The 18,346-nt window shown below is 41.0% G+C and overlaps 1 protein-coding gene across 3 annotated transcripts in view; it reads left to right on the forward strand.

The window, feature by feature from the left end:
- Positions 1–18,346, forward strand: part of TGFBR2 (transforming growth factor beta receptor 2) — a 59,005-nt gene that overhangs the window by 20,912 nt on the left and 19,747 nt on the right. For all 3 annotated transcript variants that reach the window (XM_048076055.2, XM_048076054.2, XM_013192724.3), the window contains 2 exons: positions 6,211–6,382; positions 8,030–8,220. In XM_048076055.2, coding sequence (XP_047932012.2) covers positions 6,211–6,382; positions 8,030–8,220 — 363 coding nt within the window. The remainder of the gene's footprint in view (positions 1–6,210; positions 6,383–8,029; positions 8,221–18,346) is intronic.

Genomic DNA, 18,346 nt, shown 5'->3' on the forward strand with positions numbered 1-18,346 from the left:
TTGAACCAGGGGTGGCCTGGTTCAATGGTGACACTACTTCTGGCTAGGTCTAGCTCATCAGAACGGTTCACAACGTCGTCTTTCCTAGCAGACTTCTCAGGCATGGTTGAAGAGCAGGCTGTAGCCCACATAAACAGTTGGAAGGCTGTGGGCCCTACCTGGCCAGTCGTTCCCCATCGCATAGTGGCTGCTTTGTAATAGGATGGGCTACGGGACTGTGGGATGAATGTGTATCTCTTTGCATTAACAATTCCATTGTTGCCATCTGATTGGCTTAACTTGCCTTTTTTTTTTTTCATATTACAGGTAAGACCCTTTATATGATAGGGAAAAGCCATGACATGCATCTCCTTCAAGTACTTCACAAAAAAAAGGATGTTACAAAAAAGGAAGTTATTTTAGTCTTTTTTTCTCTGCAGAGCCCCAGTTAGGTTTGATCAGACAGGAAAGCAAAACCATGGTCCCAACCACTTTGCAAACAGAAGTGCATTTACTACACAAAGGCATGCCTTTAGAAACATCAACTAAGGCAGCTGCTGTGCTAGGCCAGAAAACTGAAGATCAGAAGGAAAACCAAGAGGTGAAATACATTATGGAGGAAAGAAGGGAGTGAGTTGCTAGGGCCAGACCATGAGGACATCAGTGATTTGTGACTATACGTGATGCTGGTCAAGGCAAAAAGAATCTTCAAATAACTCTCTAGGAACATGGTTTTCAGGAGTCTTGCAACAGGGAGAGTTAGATGTGGTGAGCTAAACATTTCTGGAGCCTGCTTTCCTCTGACATATTTTCATTGTATGTAAAAGCTGATATTTGGCTTTAAGGAAGCTGTCTTAGCATGCTTATCATCATTGCTATTAATCTTAATAGAAACAGTCACAAAAGTCCTGTGCCCATGCCAGTCCCACTGGGTTAAATCATAGTTGAGATAAAGGACTGCAGCCCACAGCGTGGTCCGAGACACCAGGAACAATGTGCGTTCATACTCACATAGTGGGCGTGGGAGTATGTGTCAGAGAGTGGTACTCCAGTCCAACTCGTGATGGCGTTGAGTTCAGAAGTGTCAGCTGTAGCTGAAAATCTGAAAATACATGTTTCACAATGTTACCCCTGAAGGTGTTGCTATGGGAGTTCCTAGGTGATCTGCAGCATTGCCAAGTCCTGTGATTTTTATCATGAGTTGTATGATACCCAATAATTTTCTTGAATATCAAGCTCCTGGATTCCAGTGTTTTTATTTCTTAACTTTTGATTTTGTAAGTTGGTAAGTTTCCAATCCTTCTGCTTGTGGTCAGGGTTTCAAAACATTACTCAAATGCACTCTGAGATTCCAGACAGCAGTGGTAAATAAAGGAGAACCCAGCAGTTGTTCTTTTTCTTTTTTCTTTTTTTTTTCTTTTAACTTTTATTTCTATAATCTCTCTGGCTAATCTTGTGATTTCGTGACTCGTGGTTTTTGAATCTTTAGGGTTATGATGCCATCTTTCCTTCCTTGTATTACTGCACTGTATATAACAAGTACAATTAAGAATAGATATCAGGATATTTCCAAGTTTTAAAAGCAAAACTCAGATCTCTCCTTTCCCTTGACCTACCCCTCTCTCCTGCAGCTGAATCATCAATACTTAGAAGGCATTTTTGGAAGACAAAGAATGTTTTTGTAGCACCATTTCACTTTCATGATGCTGGTGGTGTTTCCATCAGCACTGAAGTTCTGCTAAAGTTATAGATCATGTGCTGGAGGGGGGTTGGCAAAATGCTGTGTGTGGTACTGTTTCTAGCAAAATGTAGTGTCTCTGTGTTAGATGAGAAGGTAATACAGTTAGGATTTCCTTCGAAGTTACCACTGTGCTATTTAGCCATTGAGACACGAGGCCATGGAGCTGCGCTCTTTGGGGAAACAAGGACCTGTTCTTTTTTGTCTTCCTCATAAAGGCATCCTCCTCCTTGCAAATTTCCTTAATGTAGTGGAGTAAAATCTTAAATTCACACCTCTCTCATCAGGTGAAATTATTTCATAGCAGCTGAGTTCTCCTCCCAACATCTCCCTCAGCAATTTTGTTAAAGAAATGAGATCTATCTGCTCAGCAGTGCTGTCTTATTTGTATACATGTGCCGAAGGCATTGGATGAGAGAAGAGAAAAGCAGTAATTATATTTTACAAGATAGAAATGAGAGAAATTGTCTGATATTTCTGAAATGCAACCTAAGAATTTTCCAGTGTAGACATTCCCCAAAAGACAGCAGGTTATTTTGGGCTTTATTTAAATGTTATTGGCTTTTGAGGGGCCTGTAACAATATTAAAAGAAAAATAAGAAGAATGTAAACTATAGACAAAAGTCTCAATGAAAGTTATACATCTACAAAAAACAGATACAAAGCAAACAACTTTATGACCACACTAAGTCTATTGACTGTCTTGGAGTTTATAAGGTCTTGAGAAGTCATAAAAAAGAGGTGAACCACAGAGTAAAATAAAAAACTCTGGCTCCATCAGAAGCCATGGAGTTGATCTTTCCTATGTGGCTGCTCTAGTGTCTCTTCCATAATGTCCAGCCCAGGTGTTGGCTTGCATGTGCTGTGCATTTTAACCACAATGACTGATCTATGGTCGACTGGTCAGCTAGAAGATTCATAGACAAGAAACTCTGTCTTTTTTGAGTCCTCTTAATGGTCAGAGAAGCAAGGAAAGCTAGAATTAGTCTTCCTGCAGAAGTCAAAATAAGAAAACTAACATTAGAGAGTAGATGACAAAACTCACGTTTTAAGAAGCAAGCGCACATTTTAGGACGTCGTCCTTCAGATGTGCAAATCTGTGTGTTTTTTCTATTGACTATCCCATTATATCCACAGAGGTTTGTTTGCTTTTTAAAGGAAAATGAAAGGTTGTTTCTGTCCACAGTGTTCATATAACTTTAGTTGTCTGAACGGGAGAAAACCTTGAGGAGTTGGCTTGTGTGATATGAAGCGGGCAACAGGGTAGTCAAGCAGTTTTAGAAATTTAAATGAACTTCCAAATTAACATTCAATTAACTACCAGAAGGGGAGCAGTCTTGCTGATCATGAACCACTCTTTGGTCATGGGCCCATCAGGGAATGAGCGAATACACTTTTCTGGGGAAGAGCCATACCAACCTGTCATTCTCCATGCCAGAGACCATTGATTGGAGACAGGTCTGAGTTTATGTGACTTGGAAGCAGACTAGTCTTTTTTGGATTTCTAAGTCCTCAAAGCCTGGTTGCAGACTGTAATTAGAAGAGATTAATGCTGAGGTTCACATATGGCTCCCGATATCAACACAGGATGTTTGTAGAGGTTGATTTCAGCATCAGTCTGATAGGGGAAAGTCAAATTTGGTTTTAACCCACTTAGTTTGGAACTAGATGTGCTGTCAGAGTGAGCAAAGTTGAGCTGTAGTAATGAACAACACACCAACACCTGCTATGGCAATGTGACAGTATTAGGGAGCATAAATTGCAGTCTCACTTCAAATCAGACGCTGAAGTGTGGAAGAAAGTTTGTGCACCTGGACAACTTATCCAATACCTTGAACTGCCAGGGGAATGAAAACAGAGGCACTGTGTTGTCAGCCACTATTACAAGTATTCCTGGGAGAAAATTCAAGTCCAGTCAGATCTGGAAGTCCTAAAACCCTATTACCTTTTGCCATTAATTTAGCACGTTCAGAAATTAACTGTCACTAACTACTGAGCCTTTTGCTGGTAATTGAATTAAAACCTACTGCTCTTACTTAGAAACTCTGTGTTCGTGACCTTGCAGGTGATTACAGCTTTCCAGCTAGCACTTTTATTTTATTATTATTATTTTTTAATCAAGTTTCTTGGTTTGGAGACCTCTCCTTGGAAGAGGTCCAAACATATTTCCATCTGTTTGTTCCGGTGGGTGAGACTTGGCAGAACCTGGCATGGGTGGGGACAGCACAGAAATGACCCCGTCCCTCATCAAATACAATGTGCTTGAACCAGTTAACCTAGGGACTTGCTGTCATGTGGCCTTTGGCTGTAGCCCCATGAAACACAAAGCCTTGTGAACTCAGGGCTGAAAGCCGTGTAGATGCAGCCGAGTCTTTGCAGTTTGAGCAGATGTCTTTTCCTTGTGCTGCTCAGCTGTGTGGTGTCAACACAGGAGCCACAGGCCCAGCACCCTGCCACAGGTTTCCTGTGTGAACTTGGCTGAGTCACTCAATCTCTGTGGCTCATCTGTAAAAGCAGTGCCTCCTTAATATTCCTCTGTATTGCTCACCCAAGGCTTCAGGAACATAGATTGTTTTTTTATTGGGTAGAGGGACAGTCCCTTGTTGTCAGGGTGCTTTGATCATTATTGTAACCTAGAAAAGTTAATACAGCTATTAGTTTCTCTTCAACATTTGGTAAATAAGAGGTATCACCCCAAAGAGAGGAACAGTTTACCAAAATGATGACTACATTAATACATATTTTAGAGAGCACTGCATTCAAGACCTTTAGAATCCCTACCACACCTACTTCAATGGGGCTTTGTTCTTCTGCATAGCTTTGGGGAGTTGTTGCAACACAAATAACGAAGGACAAGAGATGTTTACCTCAGGCTTAAAATTCAGCCAGCCTGTAACACACTGCCTACATTCTCCATCCCAGTAAGTGCTCCCAGAGAGCTTGTAATAACCCTTACCTCTGTGTGGGAGCTTCTTCTATACCATTAAAATCATTGGGCATTTTACTACTGATTACAAAGGCAAGTAAGATGGGAGACCTTAGGTCAGTACAAGAGCACACTAGTCATGAGAAGAAGGATGTGTGGTTTGGGTAAGGAGGGAAGACTTTGCTCTCAGTCCTTCACAATGGCTCAGAAATCCATTGGAAATGTTAGCAAGAGGCCTTTTTATTTCCTTCTGGAAAAAGCATGTATATTTAATTCCTGTTATAAAACATTCTAATGGTAGTAAATAGTGAAGTTCTAGAAGGAAAAAAATGATTTCTCAGTTAATGGAGGAGAGAGGGAGAAATTACAAATCCCTGGTTGCCTATTATTGGTTGACTAGCAACATTTGGCCACAGACAGCAATACGAACATGGTTTTAGCACACAGGTGGCTGTAAGAGAAGGGCTGTGCTAAATGAAGCCTAGGATCTCCTTGAAGCGGTTCAACCTATTTTTCCAAATATATTACAAAGTGAGTCAGACTGAAACTGTTGTAGATAGTCTATTCCACTTCAGATAAAGTTGCATATTCATTTTAGCTTCAGAAAAAAAGTTTATGTTGGCATTTTCTGTTCCTTGTAGTCACGCTGGCTTTTCAAAATAGCTTTTGAACTAAAAATAGGTTTCCTGAAATTCATAATACTGGGATAAATAACATCTCTTCCTTTACTGCTACTACAATGAAGCAGATGGAGAGTGCTAAGACTCTTTCACGACCGGTAAACAAGTAACTCTTAAGTGCTCAGGCACAGAAATGTAACTGCTGGGTCACTGTACAATTCTACAACAGAGGCTGTCATTGCAAGTTAGCTTGAGTTAAGTCCCCTGGAGTTAGCCCAGAAAGGCTCCAGCAGCAGATTACACGAGCTGCATAGATGCGCTGTTGCATTTCCAGCTTGAGTTTCACCCATAACCTCTGGCAGACCAGCTAATTTAGGATGACAGTCAGTTACAGTTCTGTGTTTCTTCTTTGTGAACAGTAATCAGATTAGGGGTGACAGCCAGGTGATGTCTCAGGTTAGTGAAGACAGACTTGCAAAATCCATCAAGATCCATGTCATAATGATGTCACCCACCTAGTGTGCATACCCACCATGGTTCCCACAGTTACTTTAGCAAACAGACTGTGATACAATATATTGCACATAAGGGACAGATACGCTGCCTCTGAATAATGCAAATGGATGGCTGCAGAGTAGTTCTTTGAGGACAAACTGGGCTTAGAATAAGCTTGACTCTGCAAATTACAAAGAAACTTTTGCACCCTCTGAAGTCAATAGAATTTGACTTCACATTTCAAATTCACTTTGATTAGCCTGGTCTTGACAGTATGGCACTTGTGCTGTTGCAAAGAAAATTGGTAGTTGCACAAGATCAGAGATTTTTCTAATTTAAGGTATGAGGGAATGTTTGCTGCTGATGAAAACCATATCTTCGTAATGAGCAATAACACAATCTGATAATCTATCATTATTAAGTGTCCTTCTCTTTTTTTTTTCTCCCTTAAGCTGAAACTATGTCACCTATAGACAGAAATAAGGAAAATGGACTGCAATTGCCCAAACTATGCAAATTTTGTGACATTAAAGTAACAACCTGCTCAAACCAATATCAGTGCAAGAGCAACTGCAACATCACTTCTATCTGTGAGAGGAATAATGAAGTCTGCGCCGCTGTATGGTAAGTTATTTCTTCATACAGGTGGGGAAGGGAGCACAGCCTCATTCATCATTACTTGGTACTTTCCTCAATTGCTCTGATATTCAGAATCTCCCAGCTATTTCACAGGGCTCGGCTCTCTCGCTTCCAACTCGTATCTGTGCTCAGCATGCTGAGGGTTGCTTGAGGTTAACAACAATGCTCATATCAAATGTTCTGGGGATTTATTTATTTATTTATTTATTTGGAAGCCATTCTGTTCCAACATGTGCTGTTATTGGAAAAGAGGCATGTTTTTGCTCAAACCATTGAGCTGCATCTATCCACAGCACTCAGAGTAGAAACAGGTCTAAGACAGAGGAGATTGCGGTGGCATTAGCTGAAGAAAAACAATGTTCTCTCAGATTTCGTACTGAACTAGACTATATACACGTATCATAGCAGCTTTATTTATGACTTACAGGTAGAAATGCTTTCTCTTAATTGGAAAATATTCTTCTGTGTATGCGTTGTCTCTGGTGTAAGTGTTTCACTTTTTATGCAGTGTCTAAGTTCAAAGAAATCTGGAGCATGTGAAAATATTCAATGTAATATTTTTTGTAGAATTTGTTGACTAAACTTGCATTACTCTCTAAAAACTCGGGGGTTACCCTTCCATAAATGGCAAGAAAGAAAACCAGAAACACTCTTAATGAGTTCTTAAGTGGACAAATGAAACAGAACTGAGTACTTGCAACACTGTTGCTGATTTAGAAGCATGATTAGAACCACTTACAGAAATGCATGATTAATTAATTTTTTGAGGTAGTAGTTATGTCCATTGACTTGAAGAGATGTTCAGCATAATTGGACGTGGACACTGGAAATTCAGAATCAGTCCAATACGCCATTCCGTATTTGTCCTGTACTCCTAGAGTATGTATTCATTGTCTGTTATTGCCATACAAAGTGACTGTAGTGCCACTGAAGATACACTTTGACTTTTACATGCCAATTTATCTAAAAGACACATGAGTTGAGAATTACATTTGAAGTACTATTTGCCTCTAAGTCTTCTGTCCATGAAATAAAATCTATGGACTGAGACAAAACACAGGAATCTGGGCCAGATTATCAGCTGTAAATATTTCCCTGACAGTGAGGTCACTTTGGCTTGCACCAGTTTTGTTTTGTTTTTGTAAAAAACATTCTGTAACTCCTTCGGTGCAGAAATTGTGCTGATTGCAGGCCTCAAGAACAAAACGAAAATGTCTGACCCACTAGAAATTCCTCAGATTTTGAGGAAATAATTCAGTTTTTATCATAATTTCCCACAGATTTTTACTGCCTGCACAGTGACCACAAAAACCAAAAGTATGTTCTGAAGTTCACAGCAGTTCATTGAGCATTAGCTTGAATAATTTCGGGTGAGATTTTCAAAGGCACTCATTGGGGCTTAGTGGTAATACGATACAGGAATAGCTGTGCCATTGTAAAAATGCCCCAGTGTGGAGCAGCCCAGACAGAGCCAAATTTATCTCATTCAGGAAAGACAGAGAAAAACATACGATGTTCTTTAAATCCCCTTTGACTTCTCAAAAGAGGCAAATCTGGGACAGGCACAGGCCTTTCTGCTCCCTTTCTTAAATATTCTTGCTTTGATTTCAATTTTCTCTTTTTCATTCTTAGGAGACGAAATGATGAAAATGTGACATTAGAAACAATATGCCATGATCCCCAGAAACCTCTCTATGGTCACATGTTGGATGACACCAGTTCAGAGCAGTGTTTGATGAAAGAAAAGAAGGACAATGGGGGATTGATGTTCATGTGTTCCTGTACAGACGAAGAGTGCAATGATGTTCTTATTTTTTCTACAGGTAGGTTTAATAATTTACCCTGCATTCCTGGGCTATACCTTACACATAACTTTAAATCTGTCATACCAATGGACTTGCAGTTTGTGGAGGAAAACCTACAGTTGCTAGAGACTTTTTGGTCTCTTCTGAAAAGAGGAGCCCAAGGTTTCTTGGCTGTGGGCTTTAAAGAAGTTGGGGCAAATACTGATACTGGTTTGATCGTAGGTGGTAGACCCAGGACCTAATTCTATCAGATTGCCTTGATTTTATAAAAAAGAATGCGTTTGCAGTGAAAAGATCTGACTGTGTGTCAGCTGTCTGGAGTTTTTATACAAAGCTAGCCACACCCTTGTGGATTTTGGCTAATTTGTTAAAAATTAGTCATGCTATAGCTGCTTGTCCTGGAGCTATACAAGCTGAATACAATCACTTTGACAAATGTGTGTCTTCTTTGTGTGTTTATGGGAACCGTTCCATAAATTCAACACCAAATTCCTTCATTCCCATCATCTGTGGACCCCCTCACACTTCCAGAGCAGCCCAAAAGGAGCTGTAGTGTAAATGAAAACATGGCCTTTTTAGCCTAACTCCTTTCACTCTCTGGAGTGGAGCTTTTCCTCCTAGGTCATGTGCCGTAAGCATTCTAGGTGACTCATGAAAGCTGTGCCCTGCATTGACATGTAGAAAGTGTATAATTACAGATAAAAAATACAGTGACACAAAACTTCATTTTGTAACTTTTCCAGTTCATTCACAAACACAAGCATTAACTCCAGTTGGGAGGGGGGAGAATTGAGGCTTTGTCATTCCCTTTTTATTGTTGTGGATTAGTGTTTCTTTTAAATGAAAACAGCCCCTTTGGGTTGCTTGCCTGGTTAGCCATGGCAGGAAGACAAACGATTTTTACAGTATCAGACATGCGGTTTCCTGTCTGTGTTTAACTTTGAGCAGAACATCACAGCCAGCTGGTCCACGGCTCCTCCAGACAACTAGATAATAGCCTGTAATAATTTTGCCTTTGGAATGACTGTCATCCAGGTCTATTCTGTACATTGTTCTTGCTTTTTTTTGTCTCTATATTTCTCGTACATCAGAGTAGTAAGGATTTTTTGCAGTATTTTTGCACATCTTATAGTTTTAGAGAGTGGACAAAAACTACGCTAAGGAAGCCAGTTCAAGCAGTGACTGTGCTTGTTTATCAGCAGAAATGGAGACAATAAAAAAAAAAGATTGTAATATTTCACCTGATAATCACAGCCTTTCCTTTCAAGCTATTGCTGTAAAAGATCAGTGTTCTAGCTCTTCTTCCTTCTGAATGTGCACATAAGAAAAACCAGATTTAGTGGGGTTTTTTTTCAGTGTTTCTGAGGTAAAGAAGAAAATTGTGGGTAAGGCAGAGATTTCTAATTTCCACCAGAGGTTAGTCACTACATTCCAGTGATTCACAGCTGATCTGTTATTGCTTATAGAAGAACTGGCTTATGGCACTGTTGGCTTGTATCAGTCTTGAATGTGAAGGGTAAACCTACTGACTCTGTTTTTAGACACAAACATCTAAAGCTTTGGGGTAGTGGGCGGTATTGTGACTCACTGAAGTGTGGCTTTGGAAATGTTTGAAGTGGTTAGATCCAAATCAAATGCCTCTTTCTTGTATGGACTTTTTGTTTAAAATGCCAATCTGCAAAATAAACCAGGCACAGTCAGACATGTGCCCAAACATGCCTGTAGTTCTGCTGTGTCAGGGGGCTTCTGGCCCTGATGCTGAGCCCTGGCATTTCAGGCCACAAGCGGTTGGTGAAAAATATGCGCAGAATCAGTCCAAACAACATTCTGTAGTTCTTGGAGAAATAATATCCGGGAGACAGGTAGCCACTGCAAATCTGACTACCCCATGTTTATTTTTCAATCCTTTTCTTTTTTGCCAAACAAAATTGTGGGTGACTAGCAAACAACTTACACCCCTGTGGTGGAAAAACATTTCTCACAGCAAAACTCAATGCAAGTCTGTTCCAATTATTATTTATTCAAATGTCTAATGTCAGTATTACTGGAAGGTAAAACCAGGGAGCAAAAACACTGGAAAAGATTAGCCAAAAAGGGGGGGAAGGCTCTGGCTGGCCATGGAGCAGTTGGCTAGGTGGCAGACAGGGCCCTTGTCATGCTGTCATGGAAAAGATGAGTGCAGGACTGGACTACAACGGCTTTTTCCTCCCTGATGTCTAGTTGTGTGTGGTGGATCTTCTGCACAAAAATTTTACATTGGCATCTTTTGCTGGTCTGTCTCTAGCTGTTTGCACAGTTCCAGGCCTCCCTTGGTGTTTGGCCAGCCTTGTTCCTCAGCGTTCCCTTCACCACACCATCTCCCAGCCTCTACGCATCAGCCAGTGTCAGCATGACAAATCCTTAACAAAGTTTTTCTTTATTAACAGTCCTAAGAAATTTGGCTGAAGTCAAGGCTACCCAGAGGAATGGGACTTGTACTCTTTCCAGCCTTGTGACTGATCTGATCTCCATGGGCAGAGAGGACCAGACACTCTCACTGCAGCCAAGGAAGTGGGATGCCTGCATGCTATGCAGTATATGACCTGTCTATATTGCAGTGCAACTTCTTCCTATTGTTCAGCCATCTGTATACAAAAGGGTGACCCCAGCACCAGAGTCTGCAGACAGAAACATAAATCCTTTAAATCACAGGATTGTGTATACTGTTGTCATTATATATGTTATTGTTATCCCAGGCACTGAGTTCAAATCCATCCAAAAATGCAGAGTTTTGGAAAGGCACAGCAGATCTGTAGCCCTGCTCTGTTCAGTTTAAAGTAATTTATTTTTGAAAATTTGCACAGTGATCATTTTTCACCTTCACCTGCTTTGCTATGCTGTACAGATCTTCATGCACCTTGCAACCAAGGTACCTGTGGGAATGTTCAGGGTAGATTGTTAATTCCTCAGGTACTGCCTGGTGGGGTCTTTACTTTGGGCATTCTCACTGCACCCTGCCATAATATGGGTTAAACTTTAGCAGCAATGTTTTATACAAGTATTAAACACTATCTGAATTATCCAATCAGTTGCTTAGAAACAGCAAAACTTCAGTGATAGAGATGACTGATGGGTCAACAGGAATTCGTGAGAATAATGAAGCTAACTGGGGAAGGGTGTCAGAGGAGAGGAAGGTGTGCTGATAACAATCTTGATAACAGTTGATAATAGTTTTTGTAAGTTTCTTAATTGAGGGTGTAAGAGATGTAAGTATTTGATTATTCAGTTGTGGCTGAGTCATTTGCCTGAATGAATTGCAGCCTATAGATGAGTAGTGTGTCAAGTGCTGTGATTGCTAGCTATATATGGTTGTTACCTGGGACACCTGGTGTTGCTGCTGCCTGAATGACCACAAGCATACAGAGTGCCTCGTCTTGCACCTGGATGATAGGAGATATTGCTAATGTTTTAGAATTTCCTTAATTTGCTATCTCTCACTTGTCTCTAACATGTTGCCCCTGTCTTTTCCTTTCTTTCTCTCCTCTTCCTTTTCCTACTAGACTCAAAGCTTTAGTGATTTTACTTGACTACATAGGAGGATCTCAGACTTAAGAGCAGACTTAAGACCTGTGCACAAACAGCAACCAGGCCATAAATACTCATGTGATGAGTTGTCCAGTGCTCAAGGAACAGCAGAAGGGACATGATTACAGCTGGACTGCTTCCAAGTGGATTATAACAAAGGCTTTCATTAATCTGTTTTTCTGTTATCCAACTAACATGTTCAGAAGGTAACTGTCTTCCAGCTGCCCCATAAAAGAGGTCAGTAGCATTACATAACGTTGCACAGAGCCTCTCAACGCTTGTATATTGGCATTGTTCTCAATGTTTCCTCTTAGATATTTGCAGCCACAGAGTCCCACCCAAAGCTTGCAGCTGTATGTAACCCAAGGAGAGGCTGCTAATACTGAATGTGTGATTCACTTAGTGGGATAGAAAGGAAATGCAACGGAAAGAAGCTAAAGAAGCCAAAAATTTGTTTTGCTCTGGTTTATTTATATTGTTTGCTTCCTAGGAAAATAACCACGCAGAGCTCAGTTACAGATTTGTGTAAAAACAAACTAGGCAGCGCTCTTCGAGCCTGGTTGGCATATTTGTTACAATTTGCATCACTTGAGAGCTTAATAAGTGTGGGAATGTGGCCAACCTTTTATCAGGTTGTCATGGAAGAGACTTTAATAATTACAGACAGAAACAAACTGTAACTAACACTGGCAACATAATATTTTGGGAAAGGTTGAAGGGGTGAAACTCAGGCTGAGAATAAAAATAGTGGTTAATGTGTGGCATCTGTTGGAACATATTGAAACTGGAGAGATTGATTTGTTCCAGAAAACCACCAGCAAACAGCAGCAGACACTTGAGTTGTGTAACTGAGGCACGTATCAGAAACACGGTCACATGGTGTAAAGTTAGAACAAGTCGGTTTTCGTATTGCTGAGTAGGAAAGCTCAGCTACAAAAGTCAAAACGCACAACGGATGCCATGTACACACAGTGGAGTGACCTGTTAGAGGGGGATAGATAAGGGAATGCATCCAGGGTGGGATATTTTAAACAAGTGGGTGCTGTGTCAGCAAACCAAGGAATTACACTTTTCAGCCAACAGTGAGGGAATGAAACAGCAACAAACTATTTGTTCTGTCTTAGAGCTTGAGAGTTTCTTAACGCCCCCTGAGTGCTGAATAACATATCTGGCAATCAGAAAAATGAAACTCTGCTTACAATAGATAAAATATCCATTACATCACTCCTGCCTGGCCTTTACACTGAAGTGGGCCATCCAGAGGTGATCTATGACATGACTGAGATGCAGCTGTTCCATCAGGTGGCGGATGCAGATGCATGACTCTTACAACATGTAACTGGGTTGTGTAACTGGAGGTTCTCCTTGGTCATAACAGAGATGTCTGAGTCCTGATCACCCGATCACGGGTAGTCATGTGCTGAGAGCAAAGGGGAAAGCAGTAGTGAGTGTGCCACAGCTCTCCAAAATTGCTCGTACTGTTGCCTTACTAACCTCTCAGGAAAAGAGGTAACTGGTGGCACTGGGCACTGGCCTGCGTAAATGTGCTCTGAGGTCTGGGTCCAGTCTGCCAGTCATGTACTGACTGCTGAGCAACATTCAGGCTGGCGAATAACCCAAATCCTAAGAAAACAAGTTCCCACACCTTTGGGCAAACATCCTTGGGGCCCAGATTCTGAGCCAGGAGGATGGTGGTGCTTTAGAAACACAGCTGGAGAGGCAGCTTCTAGAGAGATCTTTGCCTGTCACTTCTGCTCTCTCTGTGCTCCTCTCTCTGATAGGAGGCCAGGTAGACCTGCCAACTACCAGTGCTAGCCTCTGCAGAAGGCTGCTTCAGCAGATGCTGTCACTGGGCTTTTACGTGCCCTGACAACATCCTCTTTAGACTAAATATGAAGACATACAGCTCAAACACAAGTTACTGGCCTTGACAGTCTTGGTTTACCTGGTCCAAGAAAAATCTTGACAAATTCAGGAACTGGCTGCAAGAACTTAACTTTCAGGAAAGTCTACAAGAAATGCCAGGGTTTATTTTTCACTGGATAGCAACATAGAGTCTGCTCTGGTTTTAAAATCTAGTAATCTATGTCTTCTGCCATCAGATGGTTCAGCATAGAGAGGGAAGGTTGGAACTGATTTCCTGTCCCACAAAACTAATAAGTTTTTTAAAAGTTCTTCATCTCCAGCAGGGATGGAAAATCAAAATGTTTCCAGGAAACTGTCGAGATAAAAAAAAAAAAAATGCAGGTTAGTTTGAAGTACAGCATTTGAGTTTGATTATTTCCAAATATTTTGTGCCAGCATTGACCATTTTCCTGAGAAAAAAGCACCCACTTTCCGATAAAAAAAAAAAAAAACAATATCTCCCATGTGCAAAGCCCAAAAACCAATGCTCATAAAATTAGCAGAAGTTTCTAAACATAAAAGTTGGACCAACTTTCAGACGACTTTTGTTCACAAGACATGGGTTTTAGAGAAAAGTATAGGAATGTCTTGTCTAATAGAGTTTCTGTTTTGATGATCAACATTCCCCAAATAAAAATATTTTTCTGAAGATTCCCAAACCAGTTTAGTTCTAAAACGACCCAAATCAGGAGGGAGAGTGATACAATAAACTACAGAATTTCGTTATCACTTGAGGATTCCTTTAGAAAATAAATTAACCCAAACAGCAGCTCAGAGTCTGTGAAACTTCTCATTGAAAATGAAACGTTTTATGGAATTAATTTTCATCCAGGAAGTAGCACTAAAGAGATGGGCAGGCCTTCATATATTTTATTGCCTAGTCTCTTGCCCAGAAATCAGTAAGCACGTAAGGTTCAAGCTCACGTTTTGCCTGAATCAGAGTTGTCAGAGATGGAAAGCTCTTCCCGGAATCAAACAGAGCAGAACTTGAACTTGGAGCTCCCATACCCCAGACTAGTCCCCTCACTGGTGGGGATTTGACACTCATATCTCTTGCCAAATTGCAACATTTGAACAGAATCCTGTTTATGCAAAAGCATTCAAAAAGTGTTAGTTTTCATTCCAGCATGGAACTGAAACCAAACTTTGAAACCTCAGAGTTGCTGCAAAGAGGAGTTGTCCTTCAGTCAGCTCAAAGGGCTGCTTTGTGTCTCAGGAGCCTGCAAAATAACCGGACCGCAGCCTAGGTTCTGGGCCCAGAGTTTGTGACTGTGTGTTTCTGGAGACTTTAAGGCACTAGAGAAGCTTTCAAGACATCAGTATTGATAAGTTTAGCATGAGTTTTGCTCGTATGATACATATTCTTGCCCTGCTGTGTAGCTCCGACTAGCAGATGTATCAGCTGCAACTTCAGAAAGAGCACAAGCAGCAAACAGCATTGGAGTAGTTCAGTACCGTGTGCTTATGATGCCCTGTGCATTAGAGTGTGGGTCCTAATTTTACAGGCATTGTTTTATTTCTTGTTTCCAAAGTTCAGTGACACCAAGGTTCAATCAAAGGTCCAACCTAAAGAATTTGCGGGCAAACCAACGTTGTGCCTTGAAGCCTCCTGCTTGAACAGCGTTTCCATATTCCCTGGTACCTGAGCCCAATTCCCTAAAGGCTTAGGTAGTGCTAAGGATCATGCAGATGGCTTGTGCTTAGTTTAAGTCATTTACAGGAAGCTTTCTTTTAGCTAGACTTCTCTATTGTTATGCTATATTAATAGGCTCTTTTGAAGCTTGAGAAAGGACTGATCTGCCTGAATGATAGTTCTGGGTGGGGAAAGTTATTTAGGAGCATGTTGGCAAAACCTGAAAGGCTGTCCCATTTAACCATTTCCTTGCTTGCCTGTTCAGCCAGGCTTTGCTCATAACAGTGCTCAGAAAGAGGAAGTTGCACTCCCATTTTTGAAATTATGGTGCTTGAGTCATAGGTATTTATTATAAGCAAATGAATATATTTATTCTGAGATTCCTGCAATCAAGCCAGAAAATGTTGGCTAGCCACTATGCAAACATACAGATGCACTCTTGATTTTGATCCTGCCCTGAGTTGGAATGCAAATTCAACTCAGAAGTACCCCAAACTTAGCCTGTGCTGGAGGGGCTGATTTTGTTTCGCTCATATCACCAGTCAAAATCAGAAGTGGTTTCCTTGCTTTAACCAACCCTTGGTGCCACCAGCTCTTCTTTACTGTTGCTGTCACCTTTAATCTTGCTGGCATGCAGATCAGTCCCCTCATTCTAAGCCCAGGATCCTGACACCCAGTTCCCCCTGTTTGGTGCTCATTCTTGCTCTTTCCAAGCTTTGAGTGAGACTTGTCTAGTGTCTTAAAAACAGAAAATGAGCACACCTTACATTCCTGCTGCTTTAGTTGCAGGATGTGCAGCCGCATGCTTTTTACCCCCTGCCTCCCTACTTCCTCCACAGGATGCTGCCGAAGCAGATATGTCACTTTGCAGCAGGGATGCAGGACAATACAGTGCTCAGGGGAAGTGGTAAAACTGCTCAGCCTCAGAGCAGTTTTTTCTGCTTCTGTTTTTATTTTTTTTTTTTCATTCTTTTCCAAATGACATTTGCAACATCAACAGTTTCTGTCTTCCACCCAGCAATCCCCAGTACCACAAGCAGAGCTTTCCCTTATGCAGAAAGAGGAAGAAATAAAGCGTCTGTGAAGTCTGCTGGAGACTTCTCAGCTGTAGGCCTAAGTAATACAGCCTGCACTCAGACACATAGGAATGACCAGAGACCCTCACTGTATCCAAAATGGTAAAGAAATGGAGATTTTGGATGAGTTTCTTCTCCATTAGATCTACATATGCACCAACTACCTCTAGCTGCTTGGAGCCTAATACATCTCGGGGTGTTTTGTTTTTCCCTCATTTAGAAAGACATCTGTATTTTAAATATCCGAGCTACATACTGCCAAGTGGCAAAGTAAAAGGTCTTAAAGTGTTCTGAAGAAACACGTACACCACATAATATAGATTGCAGAGGATGATATATTGCTCAGTTGCAAGAGCACAGTCCAAACTTCAAGTGTTCTTTTTGGTGACCAAGGGAAAACAACAATGGAACTCATATGAGCATTTAGCTCATAAAAACTATTTTATCTGATTGTTACAGATCACAGTTGCGTTTATAAAATTGTGGCCTGTTCGCAACAAAAACTCAGAGCAATCCTACAATGGTCAGTCCTCTTCCACCAGGGTGTTTCCCTAGTTCTTTATAAAGTAGATTTTCTGAGAGCAAAGTATTCATGTGGGAATAAGCAATGCAAATCTTCTGTTTACTGACAGTGACATTGGCCATTCTAAATATAATCCTCCAGTAAGGGCTATAAAAGTGTATTTTTTTTTACCCTCTTCAACAAATTGAGAAGTAGAAGGGCTGCCTGTAATCTGTGATTATACATTTAAGTATAGGTATGTTACTAATGTTTTGTTGCCAGGGAAAATTGCTTGAGAATAAGGATTTGTGATTTGCATAGGTGTGAAAGAAGGGTTAGGCTTAAAAGGTTAATTTGCATGAATGAAATAAATTCATGTCTTTGTTGGTGTAGCACGGGTGCTGCTAATGAATGCCACTAACCTGTGCTAGCTGGAAATGTCAGTTCTAGAAAGACACTTCCTCTTCCTTGAAACCCTGTGAGAGATGGTAGGATTGAGTTATTTGCTCTACACTGACTGATGAACCTTTCAAACAGAGGAAGCACATCCTGGTTCAGGATTCAGGCCTTCTTCCAAAAAAAGAACATACTCTTCAGATGTCCTGTCACTTGCCTTTGAATAGCCGGTGTCTCCTGCTGCTTGCCAGCTAGCTGTGCATTCAACATAAAAGTGATTATAAGTGAAACTGAAGGGTCAGAGACACTGCTCATTCTAATACCAAATCCTTTCCCTGCACCCTTTTCAGCGCTTCTCCCTTAATTTTGAGAGACTTTTCTCATGCACCGCATAGGGGAATCAGAGGCTTACTGTTGCTGTAGTTAGTGACAATTTCCCTTCAGAACGTAGTAAACTTTTTCATGCTGACTTATTTGGCTCAATGCACAGGACCTGAGTCAGTGACATGGCTGTAAGCATCCACCAGTGTTGTATCGCAAACACTAGCCACTTGCTTAACTTCTGTTACAGCGTCAGTTTTAGTCCATTCAGGTTAGACCCTCAGGGCTTCTTCCAATTAGTGACCTCCACCGTGGAAAAGTAATGCAGTACATTTACTGTGACTCAGAGGAAGAAATAGGCTAACAGAGTATGTTTTCCTCATGCAATCAAACCAGGTTCAGTTAAGTTCTGATTCCCTTTAGTCTGTTTTAAGAATAAAACCATTCTCTTTCATACTATTAATTTTCCCTAAAACATACCCCAGATTGAACTAGTAGGGTCACTTCTAGGGGTGTGAGGGCATCTCAGAGAGGAATATGTTCCTCTCTGTTCCTAGAGCATGTCCCTATTCAATAATATGTCTCCGTTGTCCTTTTATTCCCTATCCCTATGTACTTTACCTAACAATATGGTAATGGGTTTACATCCACTAAGGAGCTTGGAATGAGCTATCTACGGTTTTCTAACAAGGCAGCCAGTGTAGAGCCAGCAAGTGACACACGCAGGAAGTTTTCAGTTACATAAAT

Source organism: Anser cygnoides, chromosome 2 (genome assembly GCF_040182565.1).
Source record: "Anser cygnoides isolate HZ-2024a breed goose chromosome 2, Taihu_goose_T2T_genome, whole genome shotgun sequence".
Classification (NCBI taxonomy): domain Eukaryota; kingdom Metazoa; phylum Chordata; class Aves; order Anseriformes; family Anatidae; genus Anser; species Anser cygnoides.